The sequence below is a fragment of the Lepidochelys kempii genome, chromosome 21 (genome assembly GCF_965140285.1).
Source record: "Lepidochelys kempii isolate rLepKem1 chromosome 21, rLepKem1.hap1, whole genome shotgun sequence".
In the NCBI taxonomy this organism is placed as follows: domain Eukaryota; kingdom Metazoa; phylum Chordata; order Testudines; family Cheloniidae; genus Lepidochelys; species Lepidochelys kempii.
This window is the reverse complement of record NC_136400.1, coordinates 11397958-11415673: the sequence shown is the minus strand read 5'-3', so window position 1 is coordinate 11415673 and position 17716 is coordinate 11397958. Positions and strand designations below refer to the sequence as shown.

General features: G+C 52.4%; 1 protein-coding gene across 1 annotated transcript; it reads right to left on the bottom strand.

The window, feature by feature from the left end:
- Positions 1–6361: 6361 nt before the first annotated feature.
- Positions 6362–17422, bottom strand: FANCE (FA complementation group E). The gene is given in 13 exon segments (XM_073319835.2): positions 6362–6466; positions 7319–7444; positions 8082–8148; positions 8695–8770; positions 9243–9366; positions 11506–11649; positions 11810–11869; positions 12634–12678; positions 13430–14105; positions 14745–14978; positions 17136–17203; positions 17205–17332; positions 17335–17422. Coding segments are annotated over 13 exon segments (1929 nt in total). The 5' UTR covers positions 17411–17422.
- Between the last annotated feature and the right edge of the window lie 294 nt (positions 17423–17716).

Genomic DNA, 17716 nt, shown 5'->3' with positions numbered 1-17716 from the left:
GGACACAGAGAGAGATGGAGTTCCCCAGTGTGACGCTCTGTACCTCGGGGAAACACCCTACACCCCCATGTTCATCTTTATAAAATGATTGTGTGGTATCCAATGCAAAGTTTGTCATGTTGGGTGTCTTCGGAAGGCCCATAATGCACGGAGCATGGCTGTTATAGTAATTGTTACAGTAATGTTACAGTAAGGGTAGAGGTTATAATTTCATGTATATAGTTATGAGGCTGAAAATGTATCCTCATGGCTTAAAGCAAGCCCATAAGCAAAAACTCTCTAAAAACAGGGAGGCAGTTCATACCTCGTCAGGGGATGGATGGGACAAGCCCAGCCTCACAGGAACAATGGACACTGGCTCAGGCAGCAACAAAAGAATCTGTTAGGCCCTTGAGGGACTCACCCCCCCTTCCTTTGGGCAGTTTGGGACTGCGATGAGGTAATGCTCATCTGACTCTGAAGGTGGGGGGGGGGCACAAAGCCATGAGGAAAGAAAGGACATGACAAAAGGGGGAGCCATTTTGCCACGCTCGCTCTCGTCCACCTATATCTACAGACACCACCACCACCAAGCGACTGAAATGCTGATGAAAGGGGAGAGCCTGGCTGAAAAGTAACCAGCCAGCCTGTGGTGAGAAGATCAAGTTTTTAAGGACATTGAACGTGTTAAGATCAGCTTAGAATGTGTTTTGCTTTTATTTCATTTGACCAAATCTGACCTTTTGTGTTTTGATTCATAATCACTTAAAATCGATCTTTATAGTTAATAAATCTGTTTTTTATTCTACCTGAAGCAGTGTGTTTGGTTTGCAGAGTGTCAGAGGCTCCCCTTGGGATAATAAGCCTGGTACATAAAAAGAAAAGGAGGACTTGTGGCACCTTAGAGACTAACCAATTTATTAGAGCATAAGCTTTCGTGAGCTACAGCTCACTTCCTCAGATGCATATCGTGGAAACTGCAGCAGACTTTATATATACACAGAGAATATGAAACAATACCTCCTCCCACCCCACTGTCCTGCTGGTAATAGCTTATCTAAAATGATTTCCAGCACAAATCCAGGTTTTCTCACCCTCCACCCCCCCACACAAATTTACTCTCCTGCTGGTGATAGCCCATCCAAAGTGACAACTCTTTACACAATGTGCATGACAATCAAGCTGGGCTATTTCCTGCATAAATCCAGGTTCTCACATCCCCCCCACCCCCATACACACACAAACTCACTCTCCTGCTGGTAAAAGCTCATCCAAACTGACCACTCTTCAAGTTAAAATCCAAGTTAAACCAGAACATCTGGGGGGGGGGGGGTAGGAAAAAACAAGAGGAAACAGGCTACCTTGCATAATGACTTAGCCACTCCAAGTCTCTATTTAAGCCTAAATTAATAGTATCCAATTTGCAAATGAATTCCAATTCAGCAGTTTCTCGCTGGAGTCTGGATTTGAAGTTTTTTTGTTTTAAGATAGCGACCTTCATGTCTGTGATTGCGTGACCAGAGAGATTGAAGTGTTCTCCGACTGGTTTATGAATGTTATAATTCTTGACATCTGATTTGTGTCCATTTATTCTTTTACGTAGAGATTGTCCAGTTTGACCAATGTACATGGCAGAGGGGCATTGCTGGCACATGATGGCATATATCACATTGGTGGATGTGCAGGTGAACGAGCCTCTGATAGTGTGGCTGATGTTATTAGGCCCTGTGATGGTGTCCCCTGAATAGATATGTGGGCACAGTTGGCAACGGGCTTTGTTGCAAGGATAAGTTCCTGGGTTAGTGGTTCTGTTGTGTGGTATGTGGTTGTTGGTGAGTATTTGCTTCAGGTTGCGGGGCTGTCTGTAGGCAAGGACTGGCCTGTCTCCCAAGATTTGTGAGAGTGTTGGGTCATCCTTTAGGATAGGTTGTAGATCCTTAATAATGCGTTGGAGGGGTTTTAGTTGGGGGCTGAAGGTGACGGCTAGTGGCGTTCTGTTATTTTCTTTGTTAGGCCTGTCCTGTAGTAGGTAACTTCTGGGAACTCTTCTGGCTCTATCAATCTGTTTCTTTACTTCTGCAGGTGGGTATTGTAGTTGTAAGAAAGCTTGACAGAGATCTTGTAGGTGTTTGTCTCTGTCTGAGGGGTTGGAGCGAATGCGGTTGTATCGCAGAGCTTGGCTGTAGACGATGGATCGTGTGGTGTGGTCAGGGTGAAAGCTGGAGGCATGCAGGTAGGAATAGCGGTCAGTAGGTTTCCGGTATAGGGTGGTGTTTATGTGACCATTGTTTATTAGCACTGTAGTGTCCAGGAAGTGGATTTCTTGTGTGGACTGGACCAGGCTGAGGTTGGTGGTGGGATGGAAATTGTTGAAATCATGGTGGAATTCCTCAAGGGCTTCTTTTCCATGGGTCCAGATGATGAAGATGTCATCAATATAGCGGAAGTAGAGTAGGGGCTTTAGGGGACGAGAGCTGAGGAAGCGTTGTTCTAAATCAGCCATGTACATATCAATTTCTTTGTTAAATTGACAAACTTATATAAGCTTGCAGCATTCAGTAGGCATAACTGGACACTGCAAGACAGAGGTTCCTAGGGTTGTGTCTGGGACCGGAGATATTGGCTGGTGTCATTCGCTTTCAAGTAGCTGGGAGCAGCTTACATGCCAGAGGCAGTGCGTGAACAGCCCAGGAGGGGGGGTTCTCACAGCAGAGCAGGGTAAGGCTGGCTCCCAGAGTCAAGGATTGGAGTGGCTTAGCAGATCACCCATCCAGCTAACACCAGAGGGGAACATCACACCCACCTCTCAGCAGGGAAGCTGTGCAACATTCCCCAGCTCCAGAAGGAAAGAACTGGCTGCGGAAAGGCCGGGGGCTCTCAGGTGGCGTCTGACCAAGGAGGACGGACTGAGAGACACAAAGAGCTTGAACACAGGGCTCACTGCAGCTTGACTGGGCTCTGGGCAAACCGGAATGGGCTATGCTTTGCTGTATCCCAGTTGACTAATAAACCCGGCTGTTTTGACAATGCTTTCTGAGTGTCACTGCAAATGCTTGTGAGGTGCGTTAATCCCTGAAGAGTGTACAAATCGCCATCAGGAGTCTCTCGCTGTTGGACTCGCGGAACAGAGCTTGCAGTGTGAAGCAGGCGTGCTGAAGGCCTAGAGGTCCAGTCTCAGGAGGTGGTGAAGCCTCATGGGTTACCCTGGAGGAAGAATGAGACCCTAGGAGGGCAGGCATACTGAAGAGCACCTCCTCGAGACGGTTCCAAAGCTGGGGGCATAGCACCGATCCTGTGGACCCGTGACACTAGTATAGTTGCCTTGATGATCCACTTCAGGAGATGATGCCCAAGAACTTCAGCCACCATAAAGATATCTGAGGCTGGGACAAGGCAAAAGAGGGACACCCTGACCCAAAGAGCCCCCAGGATTCTTAGCACTGAAAATAAATCCACCCTGCTTGTTGCAGCTCCGTCTTTCCTGCCCAGCACGCAGAACGATGCAGCATGTGTGTGTGAACGCTCACCAGCATTGCCCGTGGCTACACAAAACTCAAACCAGCTAAGGATGAAATGGGTTTGGAGCGAATGCGTTAACGGCAGCAATGCCAACTTCTGGGAAGAGGCCATCTGTACAATGAGCCGTGTGTGAACTGCTGCGAGCGTTTAAACCAGTGCCCCCCCCCACCTACTCACGCCCACCCCCTATGCCCCAGAGCTGGGAGCAGGGCCACGGCTCCTGGTGGGGGAGGAAATGCAGACAGGGGTAAGGGGTAGCGTTGCCAATTTTGGTTGGATGTATTCCTGGAGATTTAATCACATGCCATAATCTTTAATTAAAGATTAATCCTTAATTCCTGAGTCTCCAGGCCAATCTTGGAGGGTCAGCAATCCTAGCGAGGGAACCAAGGCTGGGGGCCGGGTCTGGGCCAGGAACAGAGCTGTAGCGGGGGCCCAGGCTGGTGGGGGGGTGGGACTGGGACTGGGAGTGGAGCTGTGGCTGGGGCCAGAAGCTCTGGCCAAGCCACTGTCAGGGGCCAGGGCCAGGAGCAGAGCTGGGGGGCAGAGCAGGTCTGAGTGGCGCCCCCAACCCACCCCCAACGTGGGCTGGCTCAGGCCCTGCCACACCCCACAGTTTAAAATCCTCTGGTTTAAACACTGCCTACATTAATTGCAGTCTCTGCCTACATTAATTGCAGCATTAAAGGGACAGCGTCAAGTCACAATGGATCTGAAGTCTGTGTTTTGGGAGAAAAGGCTTAACAAAATCTCAGACCCACAGGCCCGTTTCCCATCACGTCCTCTGCAGAGAGGGACGGAGCTGCTCCGTGATTTTGTACTCCCATCGCTATTGCTATGTGACGTGCGTCAGTCCATAGAGATCATACCGTACTGCACTGTGGTCAGCGTCTCAAGACTACATTTATTAACTCAACCCTGCCCCGGCCTCTGGCAGAAGAGAGAGCCAGAGGATGGACCCAGTGACAAAGTCGTGCAGTGTTGGGCCCAGGATATTAGAGAGACAAGACAGGTGAGGTAATAGCTTTTATTGGACCAGCTTCTCGTGGTGAGCAAGACAAGCTTCTGAGCTACGCACAAGACTTCTTCGGGGCATTGTCCCATCAATCGCTGAGCAGCCAGCTGAGGCTGCAGCAGGGGCTGGCTAGAGCAGGAACAAGGGCAGCCTGTTAAAACTACTTGAAAGGGGAATGCTCCGGGCCAGGTAGTGACACCAAGCACAGTCTGCTTCCCTTAGGAGCCTATATACCTGCCTTGGGATCGCCTGGGTGGGTCCCCACCTGCGGATTGGCTGAACCCGGGTTGAATGGTAATCGTCTCTGCAGTCTGGCTCAGGGATGACTCCTCAGGCTTTGGCAGGTTCAGGCCCCAAGGCATCACACAGAGAGAACAGCATGAGGAATACGGCTGGGTTATGAAATGATCTGTTTTATTGTACTGCTTTGACAAAGTAAAAAAGACAGTGCACCCAAGTCGAAAGAATACACGTGTTTTCCTTCAGGTTTTAGATGGACACAACGGCTACAAATGCTTTCATGAGCAATTAATGGCACTTGGGAAGTTTAATGAACCCAAAGGGAGTGAGCGCAAGGGACAAGACAGAATCCTGAAGACACACAGAGGCAAGTGGTCTCCTTTACTGAGATAACACAGGATAAAGCCCTCTTCTGGGGGCAGTGGGGGGAACGGACACTTCAGAACCCCATGTGCAGGCCCCGCCCTGCAGAGCATTTCATTCCTTTGCAGAAAGGAGGAGAAGCAGATGTAAAGGGCTCACTTTATAAACTGTACTCATGGGATAACCAATAACCTCTCCAGGTCACATAAACACCCCAGAGATCACAAGCTTATCAAAACCGGGCTGCAAGTTTCATGAGAAAAGACTTTTCGCACCACTTGCTCATAGTTTGGCCTCATCAGATATTTTGGCACTTCCAAGGAGAACATGGAGGCAGCCGCAGGCAGGAAAAGTTAAAAGGCCGAGCCATCTTTGAACCACAAGGAAGGTCCAGTTCAAAGAGAGGAAGTTATTTAATCCAAACTAGTTTCACTAGGTCTAATGAGAGGTGGTTCACTCAACTCTCAGCTAGCTTAGCCAGGAAAACCCTCAACTTTGGGAGATCCAAAAATACAGTGAGCCCCCAACGTGTGAAGGGTTTTTATGCAAGAAAACAGCCCAAGTGGGAATGCAGGGGTACCTGGGACAGGTGGGCTATTAATAAGGGGAGTTACACCGGGAGTTCTCCTAGAATTGTAGTTCTTCCTCTGTGGGATTTTCCATACACAGAATCTTTAGGTGAAGGGGCATCCAGGTTTGCCCATTAGAGTAACTCAACAGATGTTTCTGTTTCAGGTGTATTCTGCAGGCACCAGTCTGACATTACTTGACCTGTTCTCCGAGGCTCCATTATGCTGGCTCTAACTCCAGCTCTGGAAGCTGTCCTTCTCCTGTGCCAGAGGGGGCTTGTCACAGTCACGGGAGGTATGAAGGTCCTCCTCAAGCTGCACAGACCCTTGGTGGATGGAGTCTGAGAAGGCAGTCATTTGTACCACTCCGTTCCATTGGGATAGCTCATGTTTATGCATGGGCAACTTCACCTGGGAGGGGGAGAGAGAGAGAAGGAATCAGAAAATGCTGAGGGACAGGGAAACTTACACATGGAGTAATAGCTAAAGCAAGACTTCAGTGCAGTTTCCACCCCTGCAAATGTCAGCATCTCAGGGTATCTCCCACCCGTTTCCATCACACCGACACTAAGAACTTCTCACATGCCCTCCTGGGCGGCCTGTGGTGTTCCCGGCTGGGGCAGACGGCCATGAAGCTCTCCCACCCCTGTGGAACGTAGGGGACGGACTTATTTTTTCACCTGGGAGCCATTTGTTCCAGGGCAGCCTGCAGAGATTTCCGGAGAGCTGTGTGGTTGAGATCCAGAGCACCAGACAAATGTCTCCGGTGGGCTGGAGTAATCTGTGAAGGAAGAGGGAAAAGAAGCTGTTTAGGTTACTCTGGCTTGGATTTAAAGGAACGGTGGCTGGTAAGATTTGTTTCCTTTCTCATAGGCAACCGAGTTCCACGGAGCTAGGTGTTACCCTGTGTTAACAGCCTGAATTTGGGAGCCCAACTGGAGACGCGCTGGGACTAATTTTCAGAGGTGCTGAGCACCTGCAGTGCCCACTGATTTCTGCTGGAGCTGTGAGGGGTGTCGTTCTGCAGAGCTTTCCGTTCAAGAAATACTCAATGCCTCTGAAAAAGGAGGCCTTTGGTGCCAGACGCAGAGCTCCCCAAAACAGCAACACCCAAACGCAGGGGCCACATTTCAAAATATCCCTCCCAGGCCCCTCCAGCAGGCAGGAGCTCCGTTTTAAAGGTCTCAGCCAAAAGGCCCAGACTGTATACACGCATAGAAGTCAGCGTATCTACTTGCTGGGGTTCCAGGCATTGTAGCGGTTCTAAACCTGATGCTTAACCCACCGAGTCCATTGTTCAGAAGGGGTAACTGATTTTGGGTCTTGGGCCTGGTTTTCCAGATGTGCTGAGTTGTGGGTGCTCAGCTCCTCTGAACAATCAGGATTTAAGTGACGCTTCCCAAGTTCCAGGTGGATTGGAATTCGGGAATTCCAGATGTGTGGGGTACAGACAGTGTGAAGACAGGAAGTGAAGAAGAAAATCCCGTCCAACTGAAAGGTATTTAAAGTGAGATCCCTTTCACCGAAGAGATGGAGCAATGGACACCCTAAGCAGAGGTAGTGTTTGCGCAATTTCCTCTTGGCCCTGTGCACATAAAAGCAAGACCCCATGGGACTCTCAGCTCGGACTCACATTGCTGCTGTATATGGTCAGCACAGCCATCAGCAGCTTCGTGTAATTCATTGACTTAGCAAACTCCTGGGCCAGCCGGCACAGTTTCAGGACCAGGAGGTTAAAGAGCTCAGGGGGTAGCTCCACCTGAAGGAGAGATGTGGACATGGAGCAAGGAGAATACAAGGAACAAGGGCCACCTCAGACACCAAGTCATAGACTATCAGGGTTGGAAGGGACCTCAGGAGGTCATCTAGTCCAACCCCCCTCCTCAAAGCTAGGGCCAATCCCCAATTTTTGCCCCAGATCCCTAAATGGCCCCCGCAAGGATTGAACTCACAACCCTGGGTTTAGCAGGCCAATGCTCAAACCACTGAGCTATCCCTCCCGCCACAGTCCCAGACTGGCTCACTGCAGGTTCTGGATACATTGAACCAAAGAGCAGTCATCACCCACTAACAGCAGGGGCACCCAAAACACCCAGGGACATTGCCAGGTGCCTGAAGGCAGCATGGGAGGGACACAGACTGCAGCTGCCCTCATCTAGAATATGGAGGAGCTGCCCATGAAGACACGCAATGCTCCATCTCAAACTGCACAGCCCAGACACGGTAGCACGGGCAGTGGATAATAACAGCAGTGGCTTGGGTCAAGATGGAGTCCTGCTCTGGGGAGAGAGAGGACTCCAGGCCATCAAGCCGGCACCTTTCACCACAACTAAATTCACACCCAGGTATTTCAAAAGGGTCATTTAAATAGATCAGGAGAGAATGTGTTTGCTCACCTGCCTTCCCAGCAATGTCTGCACTACAGTGATGAGCTCCTCTGACCACGGCATCTCCAGGACCTGGCTGGAGAGGAGACTAAGGCCAGGGCTACACCAGAAACTCTGGCCGGTATAATAACATTGGGTAGGGGTGTGAGTAGTTGCGACAAGTCTATACCGACAAAAGGCCCCAGCGCAGACAGAGTTTTACCTCTTACTTTGTTAGAGGATCTGGTATCAGCTATACTGATATGAGAATTACTTTGCCAGGAGAAGCTGTGTCTGCAATAGGGGCAGTTTGCTGGATTAGCTATCCCAGCAAACCCTTTCTAGTGTCGTCTATGCCTGAGAAAGAGACACGGCTGAACTGCGGCCACTATTCGGAACAGATCGCTGCTACCTGCCCGCCTCTGGCCTCAGAGTTCTCCAGGGTCCATGGCCCTCATGCTGGCCGCACAGTTCCCATGTGTGCAATGGAGTGGATTATGTGGATCCAGGACGGTACCTGGCCCTCAGCCTGTAGTGAGGGAGGGGTGCCTATATGAATCAGTGGGCAATATCACACCCCAGTCATTCCTGTGCGAGGGGACACAGAATGGGTGGAAATTCCTCCCCTGCTGTAAGCATTTACCTGAGTACCAGCCTCACATACTCCGGCTCCAAGCTGTCCTCTATCAGCTCGCACACTAGCTTCGTCCCCTCGGGACCTGCAAGGACGAGATGGCAGCGTTTGCCACAAGCAGTCACATCCCATCCCCTTCAGCCCGCCCCCACAGACAGCTCCACCGCCGCACACTGGGCATGTCTTCACAGCCCTGGCTCCTCGACCTGCTGCAGGGCAAAGGCCTTGTCTGCCGTGTTGGAGAGAGGCTGGCTCCCCCCAACCTGGGCCACATGGAGGGAATAACTGATACCACTTTCAAAAGGAGGTGCCACTCAATGCTTGGCAGGGCTTTCCCGTGCACTGAGGAGTCCTAACTCTTAGTGACTTAGCAGGCTGGTTGCAACAGAGACGGCGAACACGAGCAGATCTGTGGTCTCTGACCGTACGGACAACGACTGGTGACCCACAGATCAGGTAACGCAGCTCTCCGGTGTAGTGAGAGCAAGTTGGCTGCATAGCACATACATCCAGCCTCAGAGGGGCCCTTCTCCCTGTAGGACGAGCTGCGAACTCACCTGCCCCCGGGGCCCGCAGGGCTGGAGCGATCAAGGCACAGCAGACTGGGCGAGCATACTTGGAGCAGAACGAGGTCAGCGCCGCCATGAGATGACGGGAGGCCGGCTGGGTCAACGAGAGAACCTAGAGCACGGAAGAGGCTTGCAGAACAAATACAGCTTAGCATGGAAATGCAGGCCCTGTTGCCTGGACCCTTTCCATCCCTGGGCGGGTCAGTGAAGCCCAGGTGATAGGGGCCTACGGAGGGAATGTTATTAAGTCTAGTGCATACCATTTAGAAATGGCACAGCCTCCCCTGCTGAAGGTGAAGGGAGCTAAGGAGGAACCAGCACCTGTTCCATGCTGTTTTGCTCTATTCTCTGAAGTCAGGGGACATTGTGGGCTCAGGACAGAGACTCTGTTCCAGCCAGGCCGAGGTCCCTTTCTCTGCCGCTCAGGCCCTTTGGCACTGCCAGCAACCAGTGAGCTCACAGAGCAACTCCCAGCCAGTGCCATGGGCAGTGATCTCAGATCCAAGCTTGACACCCCTACCGGAGACCCCATTCTCTCCTCCGACCACATCATCTGCACCAGTGATAGTTAATTCCAAAGCAGACTGCAAAGAGTTACAAAGAGATCTCACAAAACTGAGTGACTGGGCAAAAGAAATTCAGTGTTGATAAGTGCAAAGTAATGCACAGTGGAAAACATAATCCCAACTATACAGACAAAAGGGTGGGGTCTAAATGAGCTGTTACCACTCAAGAAAGATCTTGGAGTCGTTGGGGAGAGTTCTCTGAAAACATCCACTCAACGTGCAGCGGCCGTCAAAAAAGGCTCACAGAATGTCGGGAATCATTAGGAAAGGGAGAGGTCAGAAGACAGTAAATATCAAAATGCCACTACACAGATCCATGGTTCACCCACATTTTGAATACCTGTGTGCTGTTCTGGTCGCCGCTTCTCAAAAAAGAGATATTCGAATTGGAAAAAGTACAGAGCAGGGCAACGAAAACGATTAGGGGAATGGAACAATTTCTGTGTAAGGAGATATGAAAAAGACTGGGGCCGTTCGGCTTGGAAAAGAGACAGCTGACGCAGACAATATGAGAGAGGGCTATAAAATCAGGATGGGTGCGGAGAAAGTGACTAGGGAAGCGTTATTTACCCCTTCACAGAACACAAGAACCAGGGGTCACCCAATGAAATGAATAGGCAGCAGGTTTAGAATAAACAAAAGGAAGTATTTCCTCACACAACACACGGTCACCCTGTGGAACTCGTTGCCAGGGGACATTGTGATGGCCAAAAGTACAAATGGGTTCAAAAAAGAACTAGATAAGTTCATGGAGGACAGGTCCTTCAATGGCTATTAGCCAAGATGGTCAGGGACGCAACCCCATGCTCTGGGTGTCCCTAAGCCTCTGAGTGCCAGAAGCTGGGACTGGATGACAAGGGATGGATCACTCGCTAATTGCCCTGTTCTTTCCATTCACTCAAGCATCTGGCACCAGCCACTGTTGGAAGACATGATACTGGGCTAGATGGACCATTGGTCTGACCCAGTATGGCTGTTTTTTTGTGATTCCTTTCACTGGCTTTCTAGCTCTTATCGCAACATATTTACGCTCGGTTCATGTCCAAGGCCGTACGTGACCTTGTCCCCATCTCCACTCACTTCCTCTTGCTCCTTACGCTCCAACCCATCCTCCCAGCTTCTTGACTTCTTCAGCTCTCTCTGTCCCTTTCTCTCTCCTCCCCATTCTTCACCCAGAGCCTATCAGGTGCTGAGTCTGACGCATGTGCTTAGCTTTAAGCATGTACATGCTTCTTGGCAGGATTGGGGCCCATGTCTGCAAATCTTTACCCTCTTCTTATCCTCCAAAGACTGTCTCACTGCCTCCTGCTTCAAATCCACTTCTGCTGGGAATCCTTCCTGTGCTCACCAGTAACTGTCCACGCTTTCCCTGTGCTCAGCTCCGGTTCCAGCTCTTAGCTCTGTCTCAGAGTATAAGCACCTGGGGCAGGGCCCATAGGGTTTCCCACCCTTACTGACGGAACCAGACGTGGAAAGTTTGCGCTGTCACTGCCCAGTGCTGGACCTGTTCTGTGGGTACAGGCAGGACTTCAGTGTCCTGGGATTCACCAGCATGAAACACAACGTACAACCCCTTCTCTCCCCATAAGGTGGGTCTATCAATCAGGAGAATGGATCCGGGAGGACACTGTCTCTGGGGGCCTTCTGCCAGCTCAGCACCCGAGGCGTGGGCCATCGGTACCTACCCGCTGGAGGAAGAGCTGCTCCGTCAGAACCGCTGCGTTAGTGTAGCTGACCTCGGGCATGAGAGCCAGCAGCCAGGTGCAGAACTGCACGAGGGTGCGTTCCGGGCGCTCCGAGAGCTGGAGTAACGAGCACAGTCCCTCCAGCTGGAAGAGGGGAGAGAGGCCGTACAAGCGTTACAGACGGCAGCGGGACGTTTCCCAAGCGCTGAAGAACGAGGAGAGGGATTAGAGGCTGGTTCCCTCAGGATGATTTTTAAACGGGCTGCAATCAGCATCCCTCCCTGTGTTACCATTGCCCGCTCACCTGGCCAGGGGTGCATTCATTCAGGATCTGCAGTTCGGGAGGGGCGGTCCCGTCTGTTTGCTAAAGAGAAGCAGGAGATCAATTGGGCCATTTGAATAACAGGTTCTATCCCTGTTCCCCCAGTTGGTTTCAAAGGAAACCATTTGCTGCTGCTAAATGCAGATGGTTGGACAGACCCAGGGTCAGAGTTCAGGGCACAGCAAAGCCAAGAGTTGTCCAACTTCATGCATAGGAAGAAGAGCAGCATCTGCCGTGACATCAGCCCAGATGAACACTTACAAAGGGAATCAATTCTCAGGTGTCAGGAGTTAATCAGGTAACTGCTGTGGGGCAGGAAGATATGTTCCTGCCGTGAGAAGGATAGTACTGAGAGGCAGTATAGCCTACTGGTTACAACACAGGATTGAATGCCTCCGCTCCCAGCTTCTGTTCCCACCTCTGCCACTGACTCGCTACGTAACCTTGAGCTAACTGCTCAGTCTTTTTATGCCTCAGTTTCCCCAGCTGTAGAGAGAGGAGAACACTGTGTATTATGGGGGCTTAATGCCTTCCTCTGAGCATCCACTTTCAGAGAGGGGATGTGCACTGGTGTTGTATCAGCTGTCCGGTGATATTGAATAGATAGTCCAGTTTGGACACAGCTGTTAGTGTGTGAACCTGGAGGACGCAGCAGCAGGACTGTCTTTTTCCCAGCACAGGTCACCCCCTCCACCTCTTCCTGCAAAGCCTGTCTCCTTGGATCAAATGCATTCCCCTTCTGGAGCCCCTGGTGCAAGCTGGTTTAGACTAAGTGCTCCTAGTGGAAAGCAGATGCAAATACTTACATTTGACTCCATCTCCAGCAGCATCTTAAGTCTAGGCACATGCATCTGGGAAAAACATTTTAAAAATAGTTAAAGTCTAGAAAGAACAAAACCTCCAGGAGGGAGACAAAATTCCCAGAGCCACCCAGATAATTCCCCAGCCCATTTTACTTCCCCTTTGGTTTCTGGGATGGGACATGGGAAAGCAGAGAATCAAATCTCAGTGCTCTGGGCCATTTCCTTCATTCGCCTGTTCTGAACTGTTGTGTTACGTTGCTGTGCGCTGTTAAAGGGCTGCTGTGCTTCATCCCAGAAGCAGCTGCATTTCGGTAGTGGGCAGAAGGACCCCAAAAAATGCCACACGTAGTTTGCAATCAGTCAGCAGAGCCCTTTGGGATCTGTGGGTGGGAGGAGGTATACCCACGGTAGTCATTATTCCACTTAAAGGCAGCCATTAGTAGCAGTGATCTATGGAAAGCAAGCCAGCTGCTAAAAAAAATGGCTGAGAAACTGGAGTTACAAGATTATCCCTTTCACACCTACACCGTTTATTCCCAGAGAGCAGGCCCGCGGCTCTAGGCCCCACTCCTGCCCGTGTCGCTCCACAAAGCCCAATTCTGGTAGCCTTTACGGTACAGGACAAGTGTCTGCTGTTCATAGGGGAAGGGGATACAGCGTCACCAGGTGAGGCGTGGACAGGGGAGAACGGGGAGCTCGAGTGGCCAGCCTGCTTTGGCTGTTGGAAAGGCGGGGTTCTGCGTTCTGTACTTGCACGGGAGATAACTCACTTAGAAGGAACCCAAACACTAGCTGGTACCTGCATAAAATCAGGGACTTTTGCTGCTGCGTCCTGCTGGGAACCCTGACTGGCCTCTCTTGTCTCCATGACGGCGTCGGGCTGGGCATTTTCACTGGCACCCCTGGTTTGGCTCCGAATAGACCCATGTCCAGATGCCTCTATACTGATCTCCTCCTCCTCCCCTGCACCAGCTCCTTTCACAAAGGCGCATCCTGCCAGAGGTTCCAGGTCTAACTCCTCCTCTTCCAACCGGGACCTTTTCCTCTGCCGCTCCCCCTCGGGGTCCAGACTTTCCTTAGCCACTTGCTTGCGTTTCCTAAGCTGAGATGCAGAGTCGGTCGCATCCCCAGCAAGCCAGAGTTCAGGGCCTAGATGCTCCTGGATGAACCAGCTCTGTTTCCTTTCCAAGTCCAGTTTGCTCTCAGTGCCACCCACGAACTTCTGGCACAGCGTTTTAAGCTGCTGCTGGCAGGTGTCTGTCAGCGGAAGTGGAGTCCAACAGCTCCTCTCTTCTCTCAGCCCCCTCTGAAGTAGATCCCGCAGGGCCTGCACCCAGAGGTCTGGGCTGGGATCTTTGCGGGTGGCCTGAAGCAGCTGGCTGAGGCAGTCCTTCGGCATGCTGCCCTGCACCATGTGCAGCAGGGAGAGGAGATTTCTCTGGCACATCACAGGAAGCAGCAGCAGTAGTGGTCTCCTGAGCAGGGGGCAGAAGGGGGAGGAAAAAAAGGAGGAGTGAAAGGAATTCACTTGTAGATCTGCTCCAGGGAATGGGCCAGGCCCCGGGTGCTACCACCGTCCGCTGGGGGGGAAAGGAGCAGGCAGAGGAGCAGAGATGGGCCATGACAGGGTCAGATATAGCGGTTATAGAAAACCGGATCTGGTCTGAGCCCGCTCTGGGCCCGAAAGATCCCCAACGTTCTGACCACACAACAGCCCTGCTCTGGAACTGGGCACTTTCCATCTGTCCGCCTCACCTTTCCCCGCGTGACACAGGGAGCCCCCCCTGCCCCCCGCAGGTGCTGCAGCGGTTAGTTATGCAGACGCGTGTGTGCAAAGCATTATTAATACACAGACCAGTATGTTGCTTCTTCTCCGCACCCAGGGCCAAGCCTGCCCTCTTAACTCAACCCACGCTCCCAGTGCGGTAACGAGCAAGAGGTTTGGCACTCCAGGGCTGGTCCTGTATGATGCGGAGCTGCCTCATCTCCCATTGGCTTTAATGGGAATTCAGGGCAATCAGCACCGTGAAGGATCTAGCCCTTAAGGAGCCGAAACAACTGCCGGACGGAGACGTTATTGCAAGTTTTCTAAATAGACAACGTAAGTGACTCACAGGGTGAGGGTCCGCTCGGGCCCCCGCAGCACGGGCTCTTCAGCACATAAGGTCTCGGTGAAGATCTGCCAGTGGAACGCCTGCCCTGGCTCGTCGCAGGCCCGGCTGCGCTGGAGGGCTCGGAAGGCAGCCAGCGCCCCGCACGGCCCGGACGTCAGCGCGTGGAGGAGGAGACGGGAAGGCTTGTCAAACCTCTGCAGCCAGGGCGCTGAGGGAGCTTCCATCGCATTGGCCCTGCAAAGGACACGGCCGGTGTGGGTAGGGCACATTCCAAGGCCCCCCAGCGATGCAATAAAACCCCCCAAGCAGCCAGGAGAGGTGAGGGGGAAACAGGATTTGGCATATATTGGTTCAGGCCATAAAAGGGCTGCCTAGGAGACAATTAGTGCATCTAGTGTGGTACCCAGCATCCAGATCAGACCACTGGGTTGTCTAGCCCAGTGCCCCATCTCCTGTCACAGTGGATCCAATCATCCTGTCTCGTTCCATGTACCAGCTGAGATAGTAAGATACCCCAGAAGACAGAAGAGACCTCTGGTCTGCCTAGTAAGATCTCCCATCTCCCAGAAAAGCTTCAGAGCAGGGTGAAAACATCCCACGAGAGACTTAGCCTATTGCACAACGCTGCATGGGGAAGGGCAGGAATTCCTTCCTGACCTGGGGCAGTTGGCTTCTGCCCTGGAGCACTGATTGGATTAGCCTTCTCCTAGGTCCCCGAACTATTACTGGTCATAAAATCACACGGCCCCTTTTAAAATCCAGCCACGGCATTTGACTCAGTGACTTCCTGTAGCCGTGACACAAGGGAGAGGAGCAGCAGGAGCTCACGAGCGAACACAAAAGGTGGAAGAGCAAATTCATTTTGTGTAGACAGCCCTTACCACTCACAGCACCCCCCTGCCCCTCAGCTACCCCCAAGACACTGCTGAAGAGCTATGCCCGACCGGGTGCCTGGCACACAATGCTACAGCAGACAGTCAACTCCATAGAGCCCTGGACGGCTGTTTTCCGGTTTGGAGGTAGGGGCAGGGAGCTGCTGGGCATGGCACCCACAGTCAAGCAGGGTTGTTACTGGAGCTTAGAGGCAACCTCCACATTGCAAACACGGCACAGGGAATATCTAATGCATAACAAAAATATTCCACCTGTAGGGCCACATTTGGGGCCAAGTGGGTTGTTTGCTTTACAAATAAGAATCCACAAATGCACCCACAAAATCTGTAGAGGCCTTGATCGCAGGGTTTTAAAAATACATAGAAACCAGGTCACCCAAATCCACATCCGCCTTGTTCCACCCACTAGACCACGCTGCTGTGGTGTGCACAGAGGACAGGAGGGGAAAATGTGCTGGGAATGGTTTCTGGGGGAGCTCCCAGGCCCCCAGGGAAGCCTCTAAACTCTCAGGACTCTTGGGCGGTGCAGGTGCCGTAGCTGTGGACACCACAGAGCCCCCAGCTCTGGAGGTGAAACAGGGTGGATGGGTGGTGTCCCGCCAGCTCACGAATGGAACAGGGAGATGGGCGCTGTCCTGACAGCCCACAAATGAGACGTCAGCTCTCCAGCACGGCCATTCGAATTCACCCAGCATAACTCCAAAGAGATCAGCGGGGTGGGGCACAGCCCTGTATGTCTGGGAGAGATTACAGTCACGATTTACACCGTAGAGTGACCATTTTTATCCCCGCCCCCATGGTTGCCAAATGGAACTGGGGGAGACAGAGGGCACATCAGGCTTTATCTAGACTAGGATTTGAAAGGTGCAGGCTATCGTGGTAGCAGCTAAGAACTGCCATCTCAGCCTGTGTCATGCATGCCAAAGGCACAGTCCCTTGTACGCATATTCGCCAGCCCCTTCCAAATCCCAGCCCGGACGACGCCCAAGGGGGAAACCTCAGGCCAAAACGTTCAATCTGCAGAGTTCTAAATCCAGAGCTAGGCTCCGCCACAGAAGGGGCCTGATTCTGTACAGCAGCGGTTCTCAAGCAGGGGTACGTGTACCCCCGGGGTACGCAGAGCTCTTCCGGGGGGGGACATCAACACAGCGAGATATTTGCCTAGTTTTACCACAGGCGACATAAAAAGCCCGAGCGAAGTCAGTACGAACGAACATTGCACGCAGACCGTGACTCGGGCATGCTGCTCGATACGCTGTGCGCTGAAAAGTAAGGACAAGATTTAGCATCCCGTGGATTTATTTTATAAGTACATGGTGAACCGGAGACAGCCGGCCCTTTCTCCGTACCAGCGGCTGTGACATGCTCGTCTGGCTTTGTAAGCAAGCCGTTCTTCAGTGAGGTGAAACTGGGGGTACCCAAGACAAATCCGCCTCCTGAAAGGGGGCCAGGAGCCCGCAAAGGTTGAGCCCCACCAGTGCAGTAAGGCGCCGCGTACCTGTGGCTCCTACTAGCCTCCATTATAGCGCTGACCATCAGGCCACTGGCTCGGGACTGAGCAGCCTGCGGTGTGACTCCTTCGTGCAGCAGGCCGGGGAGGCCCCAGAGAGAAGCTGCAGCCCGCTGGGGGTAGCTGCCAGGGGGTTGATTTCCCGCCAGGGGGTTGATTTCCCGCCCCCCCCCGGCTACCAGGGCCTTGGAGGCAAAATCAGCTTCAGCACCGGCTCTGCAGGGCCTCCATCTGTCAGGGCCCAGCTCCCCGTGGGGCAGCATGTTCCACTTCCTGGTTCACAGGCCCAGTCTTTTCCTTCCACACCTTAAAGGAGCAGCGTCCCCCCGCCGCAGCAAAACATCCCATGCCCCCAACATGCAGACCCCGGCCCCCCGCTCCCCACAATCACTTCCCCATCATCTGCGGAAATGCCAGGCGAGGACACAAAACCTTTGCTTGCCGGCGTACCGTCATGGGAGCAGTGCTTTTAAGATCAAGGGGTTTCAGGGGCAGGTGGGAAGGGGTGGGGGGGAATATGACCCACCCAGAATCAGAGCCCGCACGCTCATCTTCCCCCCCCCCCAAAT